The sequence below is a fragment of the Camelina sativa genome, chromosome 15, assembly GCF_000633955.1.
Source record: "Camelina sativa cultivar DH55 chromosome 15, Cs, whole genome shotgun sequence".
Taxonomy (NCBI): Eukaryota; Viridiplantae; Streptophyta; class Magnoliopsida; order Brassicales; family Brassicaceae; genus Camelina; species Camelina sativa.
Window position 1 is genome coordinate 285,405 of NC_025699.1, and position 17,494 is coordinate 302,898.

The 17,494-nt window shown below is 32.2% G+C and overlaps 5 protein-coding genes across 5 annotated transcripts; 3 read left to right on the plus strand and 2 right to left on the minus strand.

The window, feature by feature from the left end:
- On the minus strand, positions 84–2,699 carry LOC104744287 (COBRA-like protein 1). The gene is made up of 6 exons (XM_010465316.2): positions 2,288–2,699; positions 1,781–1,860; positions 1,235–1,691; positions 983–1,139; positions 616–896; positions 84–530 (listed from the first exon to the last, which is right to left on the minus strand). The coding sequence occupies exons 1-6, from the start codon at positions 2,373–2,375 to the stop codon at positions 238–240; spliced, it is 1,356 nt and encodes a 451-aa protein (XP_010463618.1). The 5' UTR covers positions 2,376–2,699; the 3' UTR covers positions 84–237.
- Positions 2,919–4,562, minus strand: LOC104744288 (ribosomal L1 domain-containing protein CG13096-like). Its single transcript, XM_010465317.2, has 7 exons — positions 4,382–4,562; positions 4,164–4,285; positions 3,989–4,041; positions 3,828–3,891; positions 3,663–3,705; positions 3,501–3,548; positions 2,919–3,357 (listed from the first exon to the last, which is right to left on the minus strand). Exons 1-7 carry the CDS (start codon positions 4,460–4,462, stop codon positions 3,064–3,066), a joined length of 705 nt encoding a protein of 234 aa, XP_010463619.1. The 5' UTR covers positions 4,463–4,562; the 3' UTR covers positions 2,919–3,063.
- LOC104744289 (UDP-arabinopyranose mutase 1-like) lies at positions 7,102–9,212 on the plus strand. Its single transcript, XM_010465318.2, has 4 exons — positions 7,102–7,512; positions 8,061–8,311; positions 8,397–8,565; positions 8,662–9,212. Exons 1-4 carry the CDS (start codon positions 7,171–7,173, stop codon positions 8,971–8,973), a joined length of 1,074 nt encoding a protein of 357 aa, XP_010463620.1. The 5' UTR covers positions 7,102–7,170; the 3' UTR covers positions 8,974–9,212.
- On the plus strand, positions 13,378–14,182 carry LOC104744290 (root meristem growth factor 7-like). The gene is made up of 3 exons (XM_010465319.1): positions 13,378–13,548; positions 13,635–13,708; positions 13,903–14,182. Exons 1-3 carry the CDS (start codon positions 13,467–13,469, stop codon positions 14,083–14,085), a joined length of 339 nt encoding a protein of 112 aa, XP_010463621.1. The 5' UTR covers positions 13,378–13,466; the 3' UTR covers positions 14,086–14,182.
- Positions 15,134–16,258, plus strand: LOC104744291. Its single transcript, XM_010465321.2, has 3 exons — positions 15,134–15,318; positions 15,592–15,665; positions 15,868–16,258. The coding sequence occupies exons 1-3, from the start codon at positions 15,225–15,227 to the stop codon at positions 16,018–16,020; spliced, it is 321 nt and encodes a 106-aa protein (XP_010463623.1). The 5' UTR covers positions 15,134–15,224; the 3' UTR covers positions 16,021–16,258.

Genomic DNA, 17,494 nt, shown 5'->3' on the forward strand with positions numbered 1-17,494 from the left:
CAGTGCACACACCATTGGCCACCACTAGGTGGAGGACTCGCGAATGGTATTAAACTATTAATAGTTAAACAGGAGACGAAGAATCATATAGTAACCATTATCATTTAATCTAGTTAGTGATAATACAAAGATTAAACGGTTGTACTGAGTACAGACAACAACAGTCGATAGGAAACAATAAGCTAACAATTCTCTCTTGATAGGAAGCTACGCTCTACACTTGATGATTCTTATTTCTTACAAGTTCCCATGTAGGAGCACAGTCAGTAACAACAAGGCGATTGCTGCAAACCGAGAACCAATTGATTTGTGTGAACCGGTATTTGGCAGCCAAGGGTAAGAATCTGGAGGAGGCATGACACAGTTATCTCCATTGAAATAGATTCTTCTTGGAAAAGCCCAACCTTTCTCAAATGTGAAAGCCGATGCATCTTTCTGGAAAAGTAGCTCAGATTGTACATTACCAAATGGACCAGCTTGCATCAACAGATCATTGTAGAACTTTATTCCCCAGAGAATCCCAGTATCATCTATATCAATGAAAAACAAAAAAAAACACATCAAGATTTGTTTCTTTGTATAAAAACAAAGGGATTGATGATTGATGGTACTTACTTATGGAAGCATAAGGAGTCAAGGGTTTATAGTTGAAGCTAAAAGTCTGAGTGAGATTGTCGAAATTAGGATGCTGCACGACGATATTCCACTGTGTATAGTTCATGTTGTAGTTGAAATTTGTGATGGTGACTTTAACTCTCCAGTACAGCTTGTAGTTAACCTTCACATGCCAGTGGATTCTAACAGGACACATATGGTTTGTACATTGCACTAGGGGCGGTATATATGCGTTCTTTCCAGGATTTGGAATGACTGATGCTATCCGAGGACCTTTTGGGCTGTGTATGGACAGACAAGACACCAAAATTAACCAAACAAGTTAACATATTTTGAGGTAATGAAAGCCATGAGACGAAGAACTTACTCTACACAATTCCCTGGCTGAGAAGTGTTACGGCATCCACAAGAGCATGTCGGACAAGAAACTATTGTGCTGTTATAAAACGATGAAAGTGATACACAGCAAGTAGGTGTTTTCTGAGCTAAGAACTGCGAGTATGTGCAAGTTACATTCCAAGTCACTGTCACAGCAGAAAAGAAAAAACCCAAAACTCAGTTTTAATTTCACTCAAAGATAAAAAGAGCATTGGTAGATTTCAAGAAGAGAGTAACTTACTTAATGCTTGTGTAACTCTTCGTTTGTCAGTACCGATGAATCTAGTCGGTTTCACAATCTTACCAGGGCTACAAGTATAGCCAGGTCCAGGAGCCTTGAGAGTGAAATTCTTAGGTACCCTAACAGTCTTATTTGTGGTTCCAGCTTGTCCAACAGTGAGCTGGAAAGCAGAAACAGCAGTAGCAGGATCTTGAGCCCACGAGTTGATGACACCGCCTCTGCAGCAATTAGCAATCTGCTGATTGTAAGGAGTTCCGGGTAAGAGATCAACAACAGAAGGTGTCTTTTTACAGCAATGAGGAATGTTTCCTTTGAATTTCGAACAGTCTCCTTGTTCTGTTGTTTGGCCTCCATTCATTCCCCATATAACCTCTCTCTTTGCCCATGACCATCCGACAGTCCAACCTGGTGCCTGAATGTGACGATATTGCTGGAAATTATAGATCGTTACAACCGCCTGCACCGTGAAAAGAATGAATGGTATTAAATACACAATCAAGAGTCAAGAAATCCCCCAAATTTTGAAGCTAATGTATACATACATACCACATAGCCATCTGCAGTCCAGGTCATGATATCCCATTTGATAGTAATGTTCCCACTTGGATCCAAAGGATCATAAGCTTCTGAAACAACCCCAAAAGCAACACCATGAGTCACACATACATTAAAGAGCTTTTTTTTTTGGTTATCTTGTCTCAAAGATTCTCTCTTTCTCTAGTAACAGAGCATAGAAGATGAAATGTCAAAAAGATCTTCTCTTTGAGACTAATAAGCTCCTTCAAAACCAAAAGAACTAACTCCTCTCTTTCTCTATGCACCCAAAACCATCAAGCAATTCCTATCTTACAGAACTCAATAAATACAATCTCCTAGCAAATCTTTTAAGAAATAATTAAAACATGGGGAACAAAGAAGGAAGCTTTGTTCAGTTTCGAGCGAAACCCACCAGAAGCCAAGTTACACTCAGACTCAGAGAAAATAAAACCCTAGATAGTAAATACAATAATGAACTGCAAAAAGCTTGAATAAAGATAGAATCTTTCGGCTTACCTGAAGGAGTATAACAAGAGAAAGACACTAGAAAGATTATAGATATTCCCAACTTGAAGAAGATTGAAGAAGAACACAAGAAACCCATTTTTTTCCTGAAGAGAAAGAGAAAGAAACTCGTCTTCTTCTTGAATCTTAAGTCTCTGACAAGTGACAGGACAAGGATGAAGACTTAAGAAGCTCGACGTATTATAACAGTCAAGCAACAAAAGATAAAGCCAAAGTGATTATTGATTAACAACAATGAAAAATGACCAATTAGCTTCAAAATCTTTGAGATTAATCTACTAAGTATCATAATGAGGTTTAAAAACTCATAATTGTTCATTGAAAATGGAGAAATCCAGCTTTTGGGGGTTTTTTTTGTGTGCAGAGACAGAGAGAGATTAATGAAAGCCAAAAGAAGGCAGCTTTAGTGGGCGATGAGATGGTTTTTTTTCGTGCCAAGTGTAATAATTTGACTTAATGCACAAGCATTAATGCACTTACTTAGCTAGCATTAGCAATTTCTTTTTCAATTTCAAACATTCTTGTCCACATTTATTGTTTAGTTTACCAATGATTTTTTAGAGTCTCTAGACTATACTAAGACACGTTAGTGTTGGAAAATTGGGCCGATGCGAAACGACAATTAGGCCCGTTTAAATCCCATCGGATACAAGATACAACCATAAATATCCTTTGCTAGTAGTCTTTGCATTGCAGGAAGTAAAGTCTATCAAAACAACAACAATAACCGGTTTTGCAAAAATCTTACAATACTATCAATATTGAGTTTACTTCTGCAGTTGAGATGGCTCAGTTTCATCACTATCTTCTCGCAAATCATGCTCATCATCACCAGTGTGATCCTCATCTGATTCAGGTCCACTCGCATCATCATCATCATCATCATCATCATCATCATGACCATGATCAGGTACGCTGCTACCATGACCAATAATCCCGCTAATTCTTCCAGACTTGTTTGCATATTCTTCAAGGGATGTTGAAGGAAACACATCGCCGACCTTGCTACTATCACTCCTTGTAGCTTCATCTGATTTATTCGGCTTGTTATCTTTGTTCATCTGTGTCATGCAAATACGCAACTTTAGGACCAATAACACATACACATTTACAAATCTTAAACCCTCTTCAATGTAAGATATAATAACTCTATTTCTTTGGAATCATAGGTGGTAAAAAAGGGTGTATTACTAAAGAAGCTTACCGCACGTAATAGCGTCCTTCGATCCCTTTCCCTAGCATTCTTGATAGTCTGCATCACATTAGTAAAAAAATCAGTGAGAATACCAAAAGCATCTTTTAAGTAAAAAAAAAAAACCCACAAGCAGGAAATGGAACTCGGAAGCAGAATAAGTAAAAGACTAACCTCATCAAGCATCTTCTGTTCAGCCTCTACCTCATAAATATCTCTGCAAGAAACGAACAATTACCTCTACATTAGCTTAACATCATATCTACCAAACTAACTCAGAGAAGAAAACCAGCATCTTAGCAGAAGCAAAATAAAGACTTTCTTCAAGATTAAACTTACCTTCCAAGGATTTGATCAACACGAGAACAACACTTTGCACACACCTTTTGCTCCTTGGCACAACCTGTTATTAGTTTAGTAATATAAACACATCAACTCAAAAACAAGATACTGATGTATTCTTCTTCATTGCTATAAAGGTATGATAACAAGACACTAACCAGGGCATAACTTATGGTATGCTTGACGAACATTTCGCTTAGTACACTTCTGACTGCAACAACAACAACAACAAACAAAAAAAAAAAAGATTGCTCTTTTAAGAAAATTAACACAAAGAACAAACAAATCAGTTCGGTTAAGATATAAGAACACTCTAAATTCAATAAACAATACCATTTGGTGGCTTCAGTTAGGGTTTTGTATTTGCCGTAGCGGCGTTTCCAAGCTATCTGCTCTCTACAGCGATAGCAAACTCCAGTTATCTCCGATAATGGTCTAAATCTCCCTCCAACTTCCTAAAAAAAAAAGAAATTTCCAGAAAAATTAAGGATCTAACTACACTAATCACTCAATTTCGTTAACCTCATAGCCAGCAGAGCAAATTGTTTTACCGTTTCATTGATCTTGACGCCGGCTTTGGGAACCCAGGCGAATTTGTTCTGATGCTTTGGTGGTCCTTGCCGTGATCCCATTTTCTCTATGTGTCGTGAATTTAAGATCGGAGAAAACAGAGGAAGACGAAGAAGAAGAAGAAGACGACGAGCGGCGCGAAAAGATGAAGAAGCCAATTAGGTTTCAGAAAATAACCCAAAAAAGATCCATAACTAACTGAAGTTCTACTAGGTTTATTCATAATGGGCCAGTCCATAAACTTAAAAGCCCATATAACTCATATTTGTTTGGTTTATGGTTTCCAACATTTTGTTAAAGGTGTCATCATCAATAGTCTGAGAAAAATATTTAAACGTTCGATCATGTTCCATATTTTTACTAATACAATACAAGTGTGAGATCATCAGATCAAGCGATCATATTTTTTTATAATACTAATCATAGGTTCACGTTCCATTTGTAATGTTTTAAACTAAAGGGTTTTTTTTATAAAAGGAAGATGTTATGTAGATTTTTCACGATATGCATGTAATGATATTCGCAACGTGCATCGACGAGCTCCCCACGACGTTTAAGATCAAACTCCAATGATTTTTCATTTTTGATTGTTATAATTACATGTAAATAAATAATCTCAATTATTTTTTATTACTAAAATTATTTATTCCGTGAAATGCACTGGAACTTTATCAAATCCCAACATAAGTATGAAAGTATAAAGAATATTATCCGTAGTTTCTTTTATAATCAAAGTACTAATTCGTGTTATTGTATATTATGTTTAGCATGTTCTTGTATACTATGGACTTCTGCTAAAAGCCTAAAAGGAATGTAAAATTTTTAAAATCTAAGATTGAGAGCTTCCCACATGCGAATGTTCCTTCGTTCCACAATAAAGTAGATCGAGGACAGTTTTTAAAATTCATTATTCCCGTTATGAGCTAAAAGCCTAATTACATTCTAATTGACACCTTTATTGATGTTACACTCCGGTCAAAAAGTATTAATTTATTGTTCGGTTTTTGTATCCCCCCAACTTTTAATTCCTCACATACGACTTTTTTCCTGTCTGTTAAAAACGCATACACGAATTTAGGTACATTTATGGTAATGTATGTAACTAAATCAACTAAGAAATAGTCGTAAGCCGAGAATGAATTAAATTGCTAGCTAAAAGATATAGATCCTTCATAAGGTTAGCTAGCTTAGCTAGACCTAATATCTTAAACTCTTCAATTTACTCTCAAGTCCAAAAGTGAAGAAATAATAACTAAAACCAAACGAATTGAACAAGAAACAACAATTGTTTAACTTAATTAAAGCCTAACTAAAAAAAAAAGATGGTACAGTCAAACAAATGACAATTAACAATATACAATAGATGATCAGATCTAACATTTAAGTTTTTTTTTTGACATAATTAGGGGTGTATTCAATCTAATATTTCAAGTGATTTGATTTTTTATGAGATTTTAAATGATTTTGATGATTTTAGGTAAGTTAATATGATTTATTGTAAATTTTTTTCAAATTTCACCTTAAAACCTAGTGCCGGTCCCAAGCACAAGCTGATGAAGCATGTGCTTGTGGCCTTGAAATAATATGTAAATTTTCGGCCCTCAATTCCATAAAAGTTTCATGTAGTGGTAAAAGTCAACTATAAACTAAATGAGGTTCTAGGTTCGAACCTCAGCAACACCTTTTTTAACAATTTTTTTTCTTTCTTTCCTTTGGTCCAGCCTTAACATAATGTTGGGCTTGTTGCCTCAATATATTGTGCGACGGCTCTGACCTTGAGATTTGATTTCTGTATTTTTAACTAAACAAATCATTTCAAATCTTGCAGAATCTATATAAATCATTAACATCAAAATCCACAAACTGTTTTGAATAAAGTGGATTTTAAGGTAAAATTTTAAATCATCAATTCAATAATAGTGGATTGTAAAGTAAATTTTTAAATCATCAGTTCAATAACAATTAAATTTTATAGATTTTTAAAAATCCATGATTGAATAACATATGATTTGTAAATTTTACTCAAATCACTTAAAATATCAAGTTGAATACAGCCCTTTAATATATTGACCATTATATTAAGAAAATAAAATTATTATTTTGAATGTTTTGCACCTTTAGTTAGTCAAAACAGTAATTAGTTTCCAAAATTTCAATGGCTAAAAACTAAACTAAAATATGTCAAACCAAAAAAAATGTAAATAAAAACAGATAAATCCATATTTTTTGTACATTTATCAAAAATCTTATTATATACACAATAAAGTATGGGATATTCTTCACAAATATATGTTAAAAAAATTTTCATATATATATATATTTTGTGTGGTGTGGAGATAAATATCTAAAAATACAGTACATCTTCAAGACAAGATTACAAGCTTCTATTTTTTCGGAAAATTACTTAAACCAAATTGTATTAATTTTCTAAACCAATAAGACAAATTATTAATAGGCATAATAATTGAATTGCAAAGTCCGAAAAAAAAGATAATTATGTTTGCATCCCCATAGAATACGGACATCAAGAGGACAAAAAATAGAAAAGTCTTCACTTCCTCACCATAACATAACACAAACAAAGGTTTCTTTTGACCTGTTGAACGAGTCTTAATCAACCACGTGTCAAACCTCACACGTGTCACCCAAACCCCTCACACGTACCAAACCCAATATAAAAACCAAAGCGACGGGTCTTCAGAGTCTCTCATCTCCTCCGATCTCAAATCTCACAACCCTCTCCTTCTCTTCTCTCTGAATCATCAAAACCATGGTTGAGCCGGCGAATACCGTTGGGATTCCGGTGAATCACATGCCACAGTTGAAGGATGAGCTTGACATCGTCATCCCCACGATCCGTAACCTCGATTTCCTCGAGATGTGGAGACCTTTTCTCCAGCCTTACCATCTGATCATTGTCCAAGATGGAGATCCATCGAAGACCATTGCTGTACCTGAAGGGTTCGACTATGAGCTCTACAACAGGAACGACATCAACCGTATCCTTGGTCCTAAAGCTTCCTGCATTTCATTCAAGGACTCTGCTTGTCGTTGCTTTGGCTACATGGTCTCCAAGAAGAAGTACATCTTCACCATTGACGATGATTGCTTCGTAAGTTATCACAATTCTGTTTTTTTAGATCTGTCATCTAGATCTAGTGATAAAGTCTGTAGATTTAACAGATCTTAACCTTTAAAAATTGAAAATTCGATTCCAATTGTTTAGGTCATCCTGTGATTAGATAACACTGTTTTGACCTAGATCTATAACACTGTTCTCGATCTGTTTTCAGAATTTTGTCTTATGTTTGTCGGCATTGTCATGATCTCTTATGTTTAGGTAGTGTCAATGTTGTTGGACCAAACTATCTGTGTCTTAAGAGTTAACTTCACAAGATTCTTGCATGTCATTGTCCTGTCCATATATGTTATTGTCATTAGGTTAAGGAGGAGAAAAGTCCAACCTTTAAATTCCCTTCTTTAGGGGTTTGTGGGGCTTTTTGAAGAATTTTGAGTTTTCAGTTACGGCATGATTGTAGCATTGATGTTGCTTTCATAATGTGGTTGGTTTAATCACGTGTAACGTATTGTTTGGTCCCTCATGGTCTTATACGTGCATTTGAATTTTTAATATTATTTTGTTGTTGTCATGTATTATAGGTTGCTAAGGATCCATCTGGAAAAGCTGTGAACGCTCTTGAGCAACACATCAAGAACCTTCTCTGCCCATCATCTCCATTTTTCTTCAACACCTTGTATGACCCATACCGTGAAGGTGCTGACTTCGTCCGTGGATATCCTTTCAGTCTACGTGAGGGTGTTTCCACTGCTGTTTCCCATGGTCTGTGGCTCAACATCCCTGATTACGATGCCCCGACCCAACTTGTGAAGCCTAAGGAAAGGAACACAAGGTAGTTAATCTCACATTTTCTTTCTACATTTTTTGTTTTCGGGGTGTTCATTAAGCTAACAATGCTTAATTGGCATCACTTCTAGGTATGTGGATGCTGTCATGACCATCCCAAAGGGAACACTTTTCCCTATGTGTGGCATGAACTTGGCTTTTGACCGTGAGCTCATTGGCCCGGCTATGTACTTTGGTCTCATGGGTGATGGTCAGCCTATTGGTCGCTACGACGATATGTGGGCTGGATGGTGTGTCAAGGTAACTTACTTTCTCCAAGCTGCTCCTTACTTTTAGCGGATTTAAACTATATATTTTTCTTAATACTGACTTCTGTCTTATGGTTGTGTTCGTCAGGTGATCTGTGACCATCTTGGATTGGGAGTGAAGACAGGTTTGCCCTACATTTACCACAGCAAAGCTAGCAACCCGTTTGTGAACCTGAAGAAGGAGTACAAGGGAATCTTCTGGCAGGAGGATATCATTCCTTTCTTCCAGAGCGCGAAGCTCTCGAAAGAAGCTGTGACAGTTCAACAATGCTACATTGAGCTGTCCAAGATGGTGAAGGAGAAGCTAAGTGTCATTGATCCTTACTTTGACAAGCTTGCAGATGCTATGGTCACTTGGATTGAAGCTTGGGATGAGCTTAACCCACCCACCAAAGCTTGAGCAGCAAAAAGAACCACCACCCGCAGTTTTGGTTAATTTAGCTCAATCTATATCATCTATCTTCTCCCTTTTGTTTTTTCTTTTATGTTTTCTCAATTTTCCGGCGGATTCTTCAGTTCGTTTTAAGTCGCCGGAGTTTTATTTAAATAGTGATGATGTAGCTCTATTTATGACCGAGACAATCTCTCCTTTGAGGTTTTTCGTGTGTTTCAATAATAAAATCATATCCCTTAAGTCTTTGGTGTCTTTGCTGGTTTGTTGACATGTTATTTACTTTGAGGGAAGTTCGAAATTGAAAAATGAAAAAGACTCCAACATCATTATAAAAAGGATCTTGGAAAAGAGATGATGAACAACATCAGTATGTATAAGCAAATGATTAAGTATGCAATCCTTTGACACAAAAGTAGAGGACTTTACAGAGTATGCACAATAACCAACAGAGGAGGCAAACTGATAGTATAGTTGCAGAGACAACTTTCAAAGTCATATCCATCACTCATCAGCGATAAATAACTGCTTACTGAAGTTTACGATTTTAAAAATTGACTAATGGACTTTACATCATATAATGCCTGCAATAAACTCGAGTTTTAACTAGAAAAACTATCTTATTATATAAATTTTGGTTTTCAAAGTTAGTAATTCATATAATTGCGACATGTGTCAAGTATATTGATAGTATTTTAACTTAGAAAAGAAATTTCATTTAATAATTATTAGGAAAATTAAAAAAAATTTAAAAATAAAATGATTACAATTAATATTTTTAAAAGGTATATAAAATCAAAAGTAATCTATTATATCACTAATTCTAAAGGAAATTTTATCTATTAAATTACTAATTTCAATAGGAAAATATGTGTAATTAATAAGAAAAATATTTACAATTAATAAGGAAAATATTTGCAATTTAATTACAATTATTATTTATTGTAATCATATAGTAAAAAGAAATTTATACATAAAAGTGATTAAAGTATAAAAAGGTTTCAAGTGTTAAAATTAGTGATGCTGAAAAAAGTGTTACAGTTAGTGATTAACACAATATAAGAAAAATAAGATAATCAAAATAAGAAATTAATGTAATTTTCTTAAGTTTTTCAATCGGTGAATGATTTTGATAGCGTATTCAATATTATATTATTATATAAACCTTGGTTTTCAAAGTTATAACTCATGTGATCGCGACATGTGTCAATTTTAACAATTAAAGATTTTGTCATATGTTATACAAAAACTTTGTTTAAACATATTTGTAAATTATAAGAAATTAAAATTTTAAACAATTTAATAAATATAAAAGATAGTTCATATATTACTAATTCTATAAGAAAAAGAATTAAGAAATAATACAATTAATTAATATAATACCATAATTAAATAAATTATACTGTCAATTATTAATACTAAAAGAAAAAGGATTGTAGATACTCATTTTTACATAAACAAATATTTTTTCTCATAATAACGTCTTTGAATTTTTGATTAATTTATGATAGTGTTAGAATAATTTTATTCAAAATTAGTTGGACAAGTAGAAAACTATACGTATGAGATTACAAAATATGAAACAAATATATTTAAGATATTGTTACTTGTACAAATATGAGATAAAATTATATTTCAGTTTTTTCTTTGAAAATTATGTTTTATTAATTTTTAGTTTTTTGAAAAAATTAAGTAAGATATAAATTTGATACAATGCATATTTTTTTGATATGAAAATTATAAATGTTACTAATTGGGATTGAGTGCATAGAATTAAAATCTAATTTTATTATCATGTAATATACAAAGAAATTGTATTGCAATATGGAGTGTGTGAACTCTAAATCCGGTTTCTTTAAAAGATAAATGAAAAAAAAATAATATTTTGAATATAACTTAAAATTTCACATATTTTTCTTATATCCGTGTTAATACGCGGGCTTTAGTATGTATATAAATCTGTGGGAAAATGACCAAAAAGTCTTACCTTTGTAATTGATAAAATATTTATAATTAATTAAAAAGCTATTTTTTGTGAAACAAAATGTAAAATCTCCTATACAAAAGTAAAAATGAAAATGGGGTACTTTAACAAAACAAAAACAAAAAATACGTTAAATGTTTTCACAAAGTTATATAATTTAGTATATATATATGTTGACAGACGAAAAGAAAAATGGATGTCTTTAATTATAAATTGTTTTTTTTGGTTCGTTGGGTTTTTGTCGTCCTCTGCTTCGACAGTCGACAATAAAATTTGTCTTTATATACATGTATAAACCTGTGACAAGAAAAATTGCAGAACAGCGCTCCATGGAAATGGACACTCTCCCACAGTCTCTCTCCACGGCGGCAGGAGCGACGGCGTCCGGCGTAACAGATTTTTCTACGTACAGTCGTTCCGTTCGTTTAAACATTGAAAAAAATATGATTTTTTTTTGTGTATAGGGAGATTAAGAAATGGCGTATCTTTGTGAAGCGATATCACAAAGTTATCGCGATATTGACTGGGTTTGTAATGGTGTTTGCTCCGGTTAATTTTGTAATCAAGACAGTGAGAAACAACGGTGGTAATCAACTTCAACCGGCTGCTATTGTTAATTTTAAAAACGGACGTATATTACTCAATAGATGAATAAAAAATACGGATACAATATTCCACATCGTCTAAAAAATTGGACAATGGTTTAGAGTCATACTATAAAAGAGACCAAAATAATTCTGAATACAAATGAGTAGAAACTTTGATTTATCAGGCATTCAAACTTTAAAATTTTTTATTTGGTTTATTCTGGTTCTTTATTTTAAAGATTTAAAAGTTAAATATGAAAAATGTTTAATACTTTGAAAAAATTAAATATGATAAATATTATGCCGTAGATACACAATAAATATTAAAAAATAAGATGATATAGTGTGAGTTAAAATATCTCAGGATGGGGATATATAGCGGGACGAATTTTATCGATATTTATATAAAATTAAAAAATATCATTAATTTAGTGGTACACGGGTAAAACATCATTTAATTTCACTATTTTGTTAACACTGTCAGTATCAGAGAATAGACATATATAATTAAATTGATTAAATAAATATTATATAAAAATAAATTATATTGCGGTATTATATGTTTTATTTAACAATTATTATAACATATTTACCAACAAATACAACTTATAATTTAAATATCTTGGTTATAAATAATTTTTCTCCGCGGTGTACCGCAGATCCTAATTAAGCTCGGCTCATACCCATAGCGAGAGGGGCGGTGGCCATGGGACAAATTTTGTTTTTTAAAAAAACCTTAAGTAAATGGGGTCAAAAAAATGGAGAAAAAAATTATGTTGTTAAGGGTCTAAAAAAATTATATGCCTGGGGACCAAAAAATTGTTGAGACGGGGCTGTCCTAATATTAGCCATATAGGAAGTTGCGATTTATTATTTGTGCGATGATAAAAAAGATGTCGCCGATGCGAGGGGGACCAAACTGACTCATAAGGTAACAAAGAAAGCAGTAAAGAAAATATTTTTTTTTTACCTTTTTATTTATTTTACCAAAAGATTAATTCGGTTACTCTATGCAGTACGCGGTGATTTTGTTTCATTTATGTTGCGACTAGTTTTGTTATTGTAGTATAAGAATTGGAAAACATTTATTAGCTAGAAAGAAAAAAAGAACCACTTGATTATTAAAAACAACGTAAATATATACACCAATTGCCATTTTATATACACTAATGGAACCTCTTGCCTTCTTGTGCTCATCCACTTGTGTGTTCACCAATCCACTTTTGTTGAGCTCATAGACGTCTTTGATCCTTGATGGGTTTGGAGCCATATGTTATATGCTATTATGCTAATATGCAGCTGGTGGTTGGAGTTGCAAAGACATGATATATCTAGCAATCTAGCATTGACTTTTCTTTGTTTTTTGGCGGACACTTGTTTTTATTTATATAATTGCGGTTAATTGATGGAATTTTTTTAACGGAAATAAGAACTGTACGTTTATCATTGGCAAGTAGCTGATGGTTTGGTGCTTGTTAATTCATCTAAAAGATGGACAGATAGACGCAGCTCATGGAAAATAATAATTGCCTTTGACTTTCTTTTGTTTCACCGGCCGGTGAGTGTAATATTAGCGCTAGTCACCATAGCATCTACGTAGAGATCATCATTAGTAGATGTCTGGTTTCACATGGTAACTTTTTTTTTTCTTTCTGTAAAATGCAAATATCATTATTTGTTTGGACTTACACACGTATATTTATCGAAAGTTGTTCATTAGAAGGGCGTCAACAACTTAATTTAATTATAACCCAACCAATTAAATTTATAGCTTTTGACTTTAATTTTCTATTTCTATATATACACACACATATAACTTCCACCAAAACATGCATACGAATATTCACTCACATAAACATTTTCAAGATCGTAAAGAAATATCTTTTTTTTTTCGGGTCTTCCTCTCCACGATTGACGATTAGTTTACAGAGATGAATAAGTCGAGTTATGCCAAGTTAATAACTTCAGCTTTTCTGTTTCTCTTCTTAATTATACTTCTTTTGGCCTTTCAAGGTTTGACCCCTAGCCAATCGTTATCTTTCTTCTTTATAGATATACTCTTTTATTTGATAATATGATTGTTCTATATATGCATTTAGGTGGATCAAGAGGTGACGATCATCAGTATGTTCATGTGGCCATCGGAACAAAGGATATCTCGACGGGACGAAAGGTACACACAATTTACACAATTAACAACTAAAACCGATCGAATTAAATATGTTTATATCAATTAATTAATTACGAGTACTACTAATACTTCAGCAATCACATATTTTGATCTTAATGTTTCTTATATATCCATACAAGTACTTTCATATATCTGAGAGTGTGTATATATACCATGATTATATTTTCACCATGCAGTTAAAATATCTGAAACCACAAACTGAATCGCTGACGCTAATCAATACTCCAAAAAAGAAGGACGGGTTTCATGAGTATTCAGATCAAAAATCGTATCATTTATCAGAAAGGGATGTATTTGTCGATCTAATGGCTAGGGACTACCGAGGACCAAAAAGCAGAAAGCCCCCAATCCACAATTGACGGCTACGTACGTAGTGTCATTGATAACTAAAGTTAAATTACTAATTAAATTTATAAAATAAACGAACAAAAGTTTTATATATTATGATGTTTTTGTACTGCATGTATTTAATGACTATTCATTTCATGTGAATAAGACTTCAAATGTTTCTCTAAGGGTTGATTAACTGTACAACTACTGAACTACTCACACCGGAAATATTAGATAGGAAATGATCCAACGAATGTGAATATGTGATTCTAATTTAACAACATACTTTCTTATTCTAAAGTGGCATCGTACACCAACAAGGCCACAAGGATTGAATCGGAGGACCCGCCCTCGTGTCTCAAAAAGAATATATCAAATTCAACGTAACATATATATACTATATACTTTTTCGTACAAACTTAATTAAATATTGTACAAAACTAAGCATTTTTAGCAAACCTATGGTTGAAAAAGATGTTTGGAACTACAAAAGGAGGGACTTTATTTAGAAACCCTAAGCAGTAACCAAAGATTTTATTATTAAGTTAGCTCCAATGTTTACTTTAGGGCACTTAAACTCATGAAAACTTCCCCATGCCTCCTTGATTTCTCCAAGAAACATATCTTTGTCTTTTAATTTATACTCCATGTCGGTACCGACTTTCTCTAGATTTACTATTTTAGGTTCTTTATTTCTCGAATTTCTCATCTAAATATACGATATTCTTTAAATAATTTTACATTTTTTCATTCTTATACTTTCCATAACAGATATGTGGTATACCACCATTTGAATAACTTCGTCTTATATATATGCAATGAGATATAATTGTAAGACCAGAGTTTGATTATATAACGTATTTGTGAAAGATGATGGAAAAAGACTGGAATATTGATTGTTTAGTCGTTAATTAGTATAACTTTGTTTGACCAATCTTCCAAGTGTTGTTGTTGCTGGAAAGATTTTGTTTTTAATTTATTTCTCGCAATCGTTTACAATTACCGATGAGGCGATGAGAAGTGCCTTTTTGTCTTGCCTATGGAATTGTCGGAATACCCTAGCTTTCACTTTATCGAACTTCAGAACCAACTTCTACTATATATATGAGCTTCATTCACATCAGTTAAAATCCTAACCACTTCCTTAATATTGACAAAGACAAAAGAGATGAAGAACACAAATGCTAAGTTAATCACACTCTTTCTAGGGCTTCTCTTCCTCACGACGATGGTGAAGTTGAACCTTCCTCATGCGCTTCACGGTTCGTCCGATCCATTGATAAAACTCTTAGTTATTTATGTATTTTTTCTTAGTTGATATTTTGAGTTATATGATACTAATGATTATATATATATATATACTCTTCCAATATATATATACTCTTCCATAGTCATGGTGTAAATCTTGTAGTTATGAATTGTGTGTGTGTGTTGTCGATATGACGATATACATAGACGACGTATAATGGTGTAAACATGTGATTATGTGAAGCTGATGTTGTATATGAAAGACTTATAGATAAGTGTAAAAATAGATGTAGGTGGATCCAAATATGAGGATTTTGGTCTTATAGTGAGCGGAAGTGAACATCTCTTGATGGGACGAAAGGTACACAGAACATTTATTTGTTTATTTATCAAACTTTGGTCTAGCGTTAATTTCTGTAAAGATTATATGCGTCATACTACAGTTGATATATACAATCTAGAGGGTTTTCTAACACAAACAGTCGTGAAGAAGATTTTATATCATTAGCAAAAAAAATAAAAAAGAAGATATAATCCTATTTGTAATATATGTTTTACCGCAGATAAAAGGTTTAGAATCAATCAACTCTGAAACAAAGAAAAGATCAAGAAAAGGCTTAGTCTCGACAGATTCAGCAAAGGGAATCGATAATCTAATGAGAAGTGACTATCCTTCACGTATGAAAGGGAGGAAAAGGACTCCAATTCATAATTGATATGGCATATCGTATCGGGTAGTCTAAGAAACTTTTCGTTTTGGATAACAGTTTAGTATATGCATGTAAGAAGATCCTATAGGTCTACTACATAAATGTATGTGTACAAAAAGTAAGATTTTGCTATTTTGTTTTTGTTTTTGTTTTGCTGCAACCAATGTATTCTTACTGAGGCTTATATTTTACAAATGGTGACGTTAGTGCGTGCTTAGTGCGTGCGTGCTTCCATTTCGATGAAGTGTGTCAAGTTCTTATTTTTCATAATTAATAATAACAAAAGCAGGTTGTTCATCTATGTTTTGCCAAGACTTGACTATTCAATAGTACAATATTATTTATTTTTATAGTTTACAAAATCACAACACATTAGTGATTTAACGGCTATATTGATTTCTGAGGAGATAGCGATTGATGAGATAAGACGANAAAAAAAATCAAATCACAACATATGCAGAAAAATATGCATTTTATTAATTATAAGTANGTTTTGTGTAATAGATAACTAGGATATATCCCGTGCTTAAAGCACGGATCAACACTTTAAAAAAAATTTATAATATAATAATAAAAATTTAGTTTGAGATAATATTTATTTTAAATTGTTATGTAAAAATCTATTAGTCTATTTGAATACTAATTATTTTAGAATATTATATTATTTTATTTTTGACGTATTATTACAGTTTTATATTGTTTATTTGTTATATTTGCATCATATTATGTGAAATATAAAATAGTAATTTTAATGTTATAATTGTGAGTAAATAAAAAATATTAATTTATCATCTATATAAATTTAGTTTTACCAGCCCGCCAATGTGAAAATTAAAACACACATTTTCATACATTGAGTAATATATTTTCGTTTTAAAAAATTCAAATCACAACATATGCAGAAAAATATGCATTTTATTAATTATAAGTATTATATGAAAGTTCTAAACAATTTGTAAATAAAATAAAATAAAAATGATAGGAGAATCATAATTTGAAATCTTAACAAAATCTTCGAATTTAGTTATTAAAAATAATTGTATTGTATACTTGGATATAAAATCTTAGTTTTTAAAATTCTGATTGGTTTATATATTTAAAAAAAAATTTACTAATTTCGTCCAAAATTTATTAGAGAGAGAGAGAAAATATTTTTTAGATTTTTTTAGATTTTTTAATTTGACATGTGAGTGTTTTTTTATTTTTAATTTAATTATATTTATTTAAATTAGTTAATTAACCTTAATTAATTTTTTCTAATGACAATTGAATGTAATTTTTTACACATTTTAAGGTTAGTTTCATATTTGTACTTCTCAATTAATATAGTAGGATAATAAAGAAATAAACTCCTTTATTACTTGTGGCAATCTAATTTTATAATAACGTTCGACCTTAATTTATTCAAAGATTCAACGATTGCAAGAAAATCAAAATAGAATACTTATTTATAATGTTCAAGTTTTGATGAAAAAAAAAG

Coding starts and splice junctions, on each gene's coding strand:
- LOC104744289 (XM_010465318.2), top strand. CDS start 7,171: ATGGTTGAGCCGGCGAATACCGTTGGGATTCCGGTGAATCACATGCCA. Junction 7,513..8,060: donor CCATTGACGATGATTGCTTC/GTAAGTTATCAC, acceptor CATGTATTATAG/GTTGCTAAGGATCCATCTGG. Junction 8,566..8,661: donor GGGCTGGATGGTGTGTCAAG/GTAACTTACTTT, acceptor TGTGTTCGTCAG/GTGATCTGTGACCATCTTGG.
- LOC104744287 (XM_010465316.2), bottom strand. CDS start 2,375: ATGGGTTTCTTGTGTTCTTCTTCAATCTTCTTCAAGTTGGGAATATCT. Junction 1,140..1,234: donor AAGAGTTACACAAGCATTAA/GTAAGTTACTCT, acceptor CTGCTGTGACAG/TGACTTGGAATGTAACTTGC. Junction 531..615: donor GACTCCTTATGCTTCCATAA/GTAAGTACCATC, acceptor TCATTGATATAG/ATGATACTGGGATTCTCTGG.
- LOC104744291 (XM_010465321.2), top strand. CDS start 15,225: ATGAAGAACACAAATGCTAAGTTAATCACACTCTTTCTAGGGCTTCTC. Junction 15,319..15,591: donor CCTTCCTCATGCGCTTCACG/GTTCGTCCGATC, acceptor GTGTAAAAATAG/ATGTAGGTGGATCCAAATAT. Junction 15,666..15,867: donor ATCTCTTGATGGGACGAAAG/GTACACAGAACA, acceptor GTTTTACCGCAG/ATAAAAGGTTTAGAATCAAT.
- LOC104744290 (XM_010465319.1), top strand. CDS start 13,467: ATGAATAAGTCGAGTTATGCCAAGTTAATAACTTCAGCTTTTCTGTTT. Junction 13,549..13,634: donor ACTTCTTTTGGCCTTTCAAG/GTTTGACCCCTA, acceptor ATATGCATTTAG/GTGGATCAAGAGGTGACGAT. Junction 13,709..13,902: donor ATATCTCGACGGGACGAAAG/GTACACACAATT, acceptor TTCACCATGCAG/TTAAAATATCTGAAACCACA.
- LOC104744288 (XM_010465317.2), bottom strand. CDS start 4,462: ATGGGATCACGGCAAGGACCACCAAAGCATCAGAACAAATTCGCCTGG. Junction 3,892..3,988: donor ATACCATAAGTTATGCCCTG/GTTAGTGTCTTG, acceptor AACTAATAACAG/GTTGTGCCAAGGAGCAAAAG. Junction 3,358..3,500: donor GAAGGACGCTATTACGTGCG/GTAAGCTTCTTT, acceptor TGCATGACACAG/ATGAACAAAGATAACAAGCC.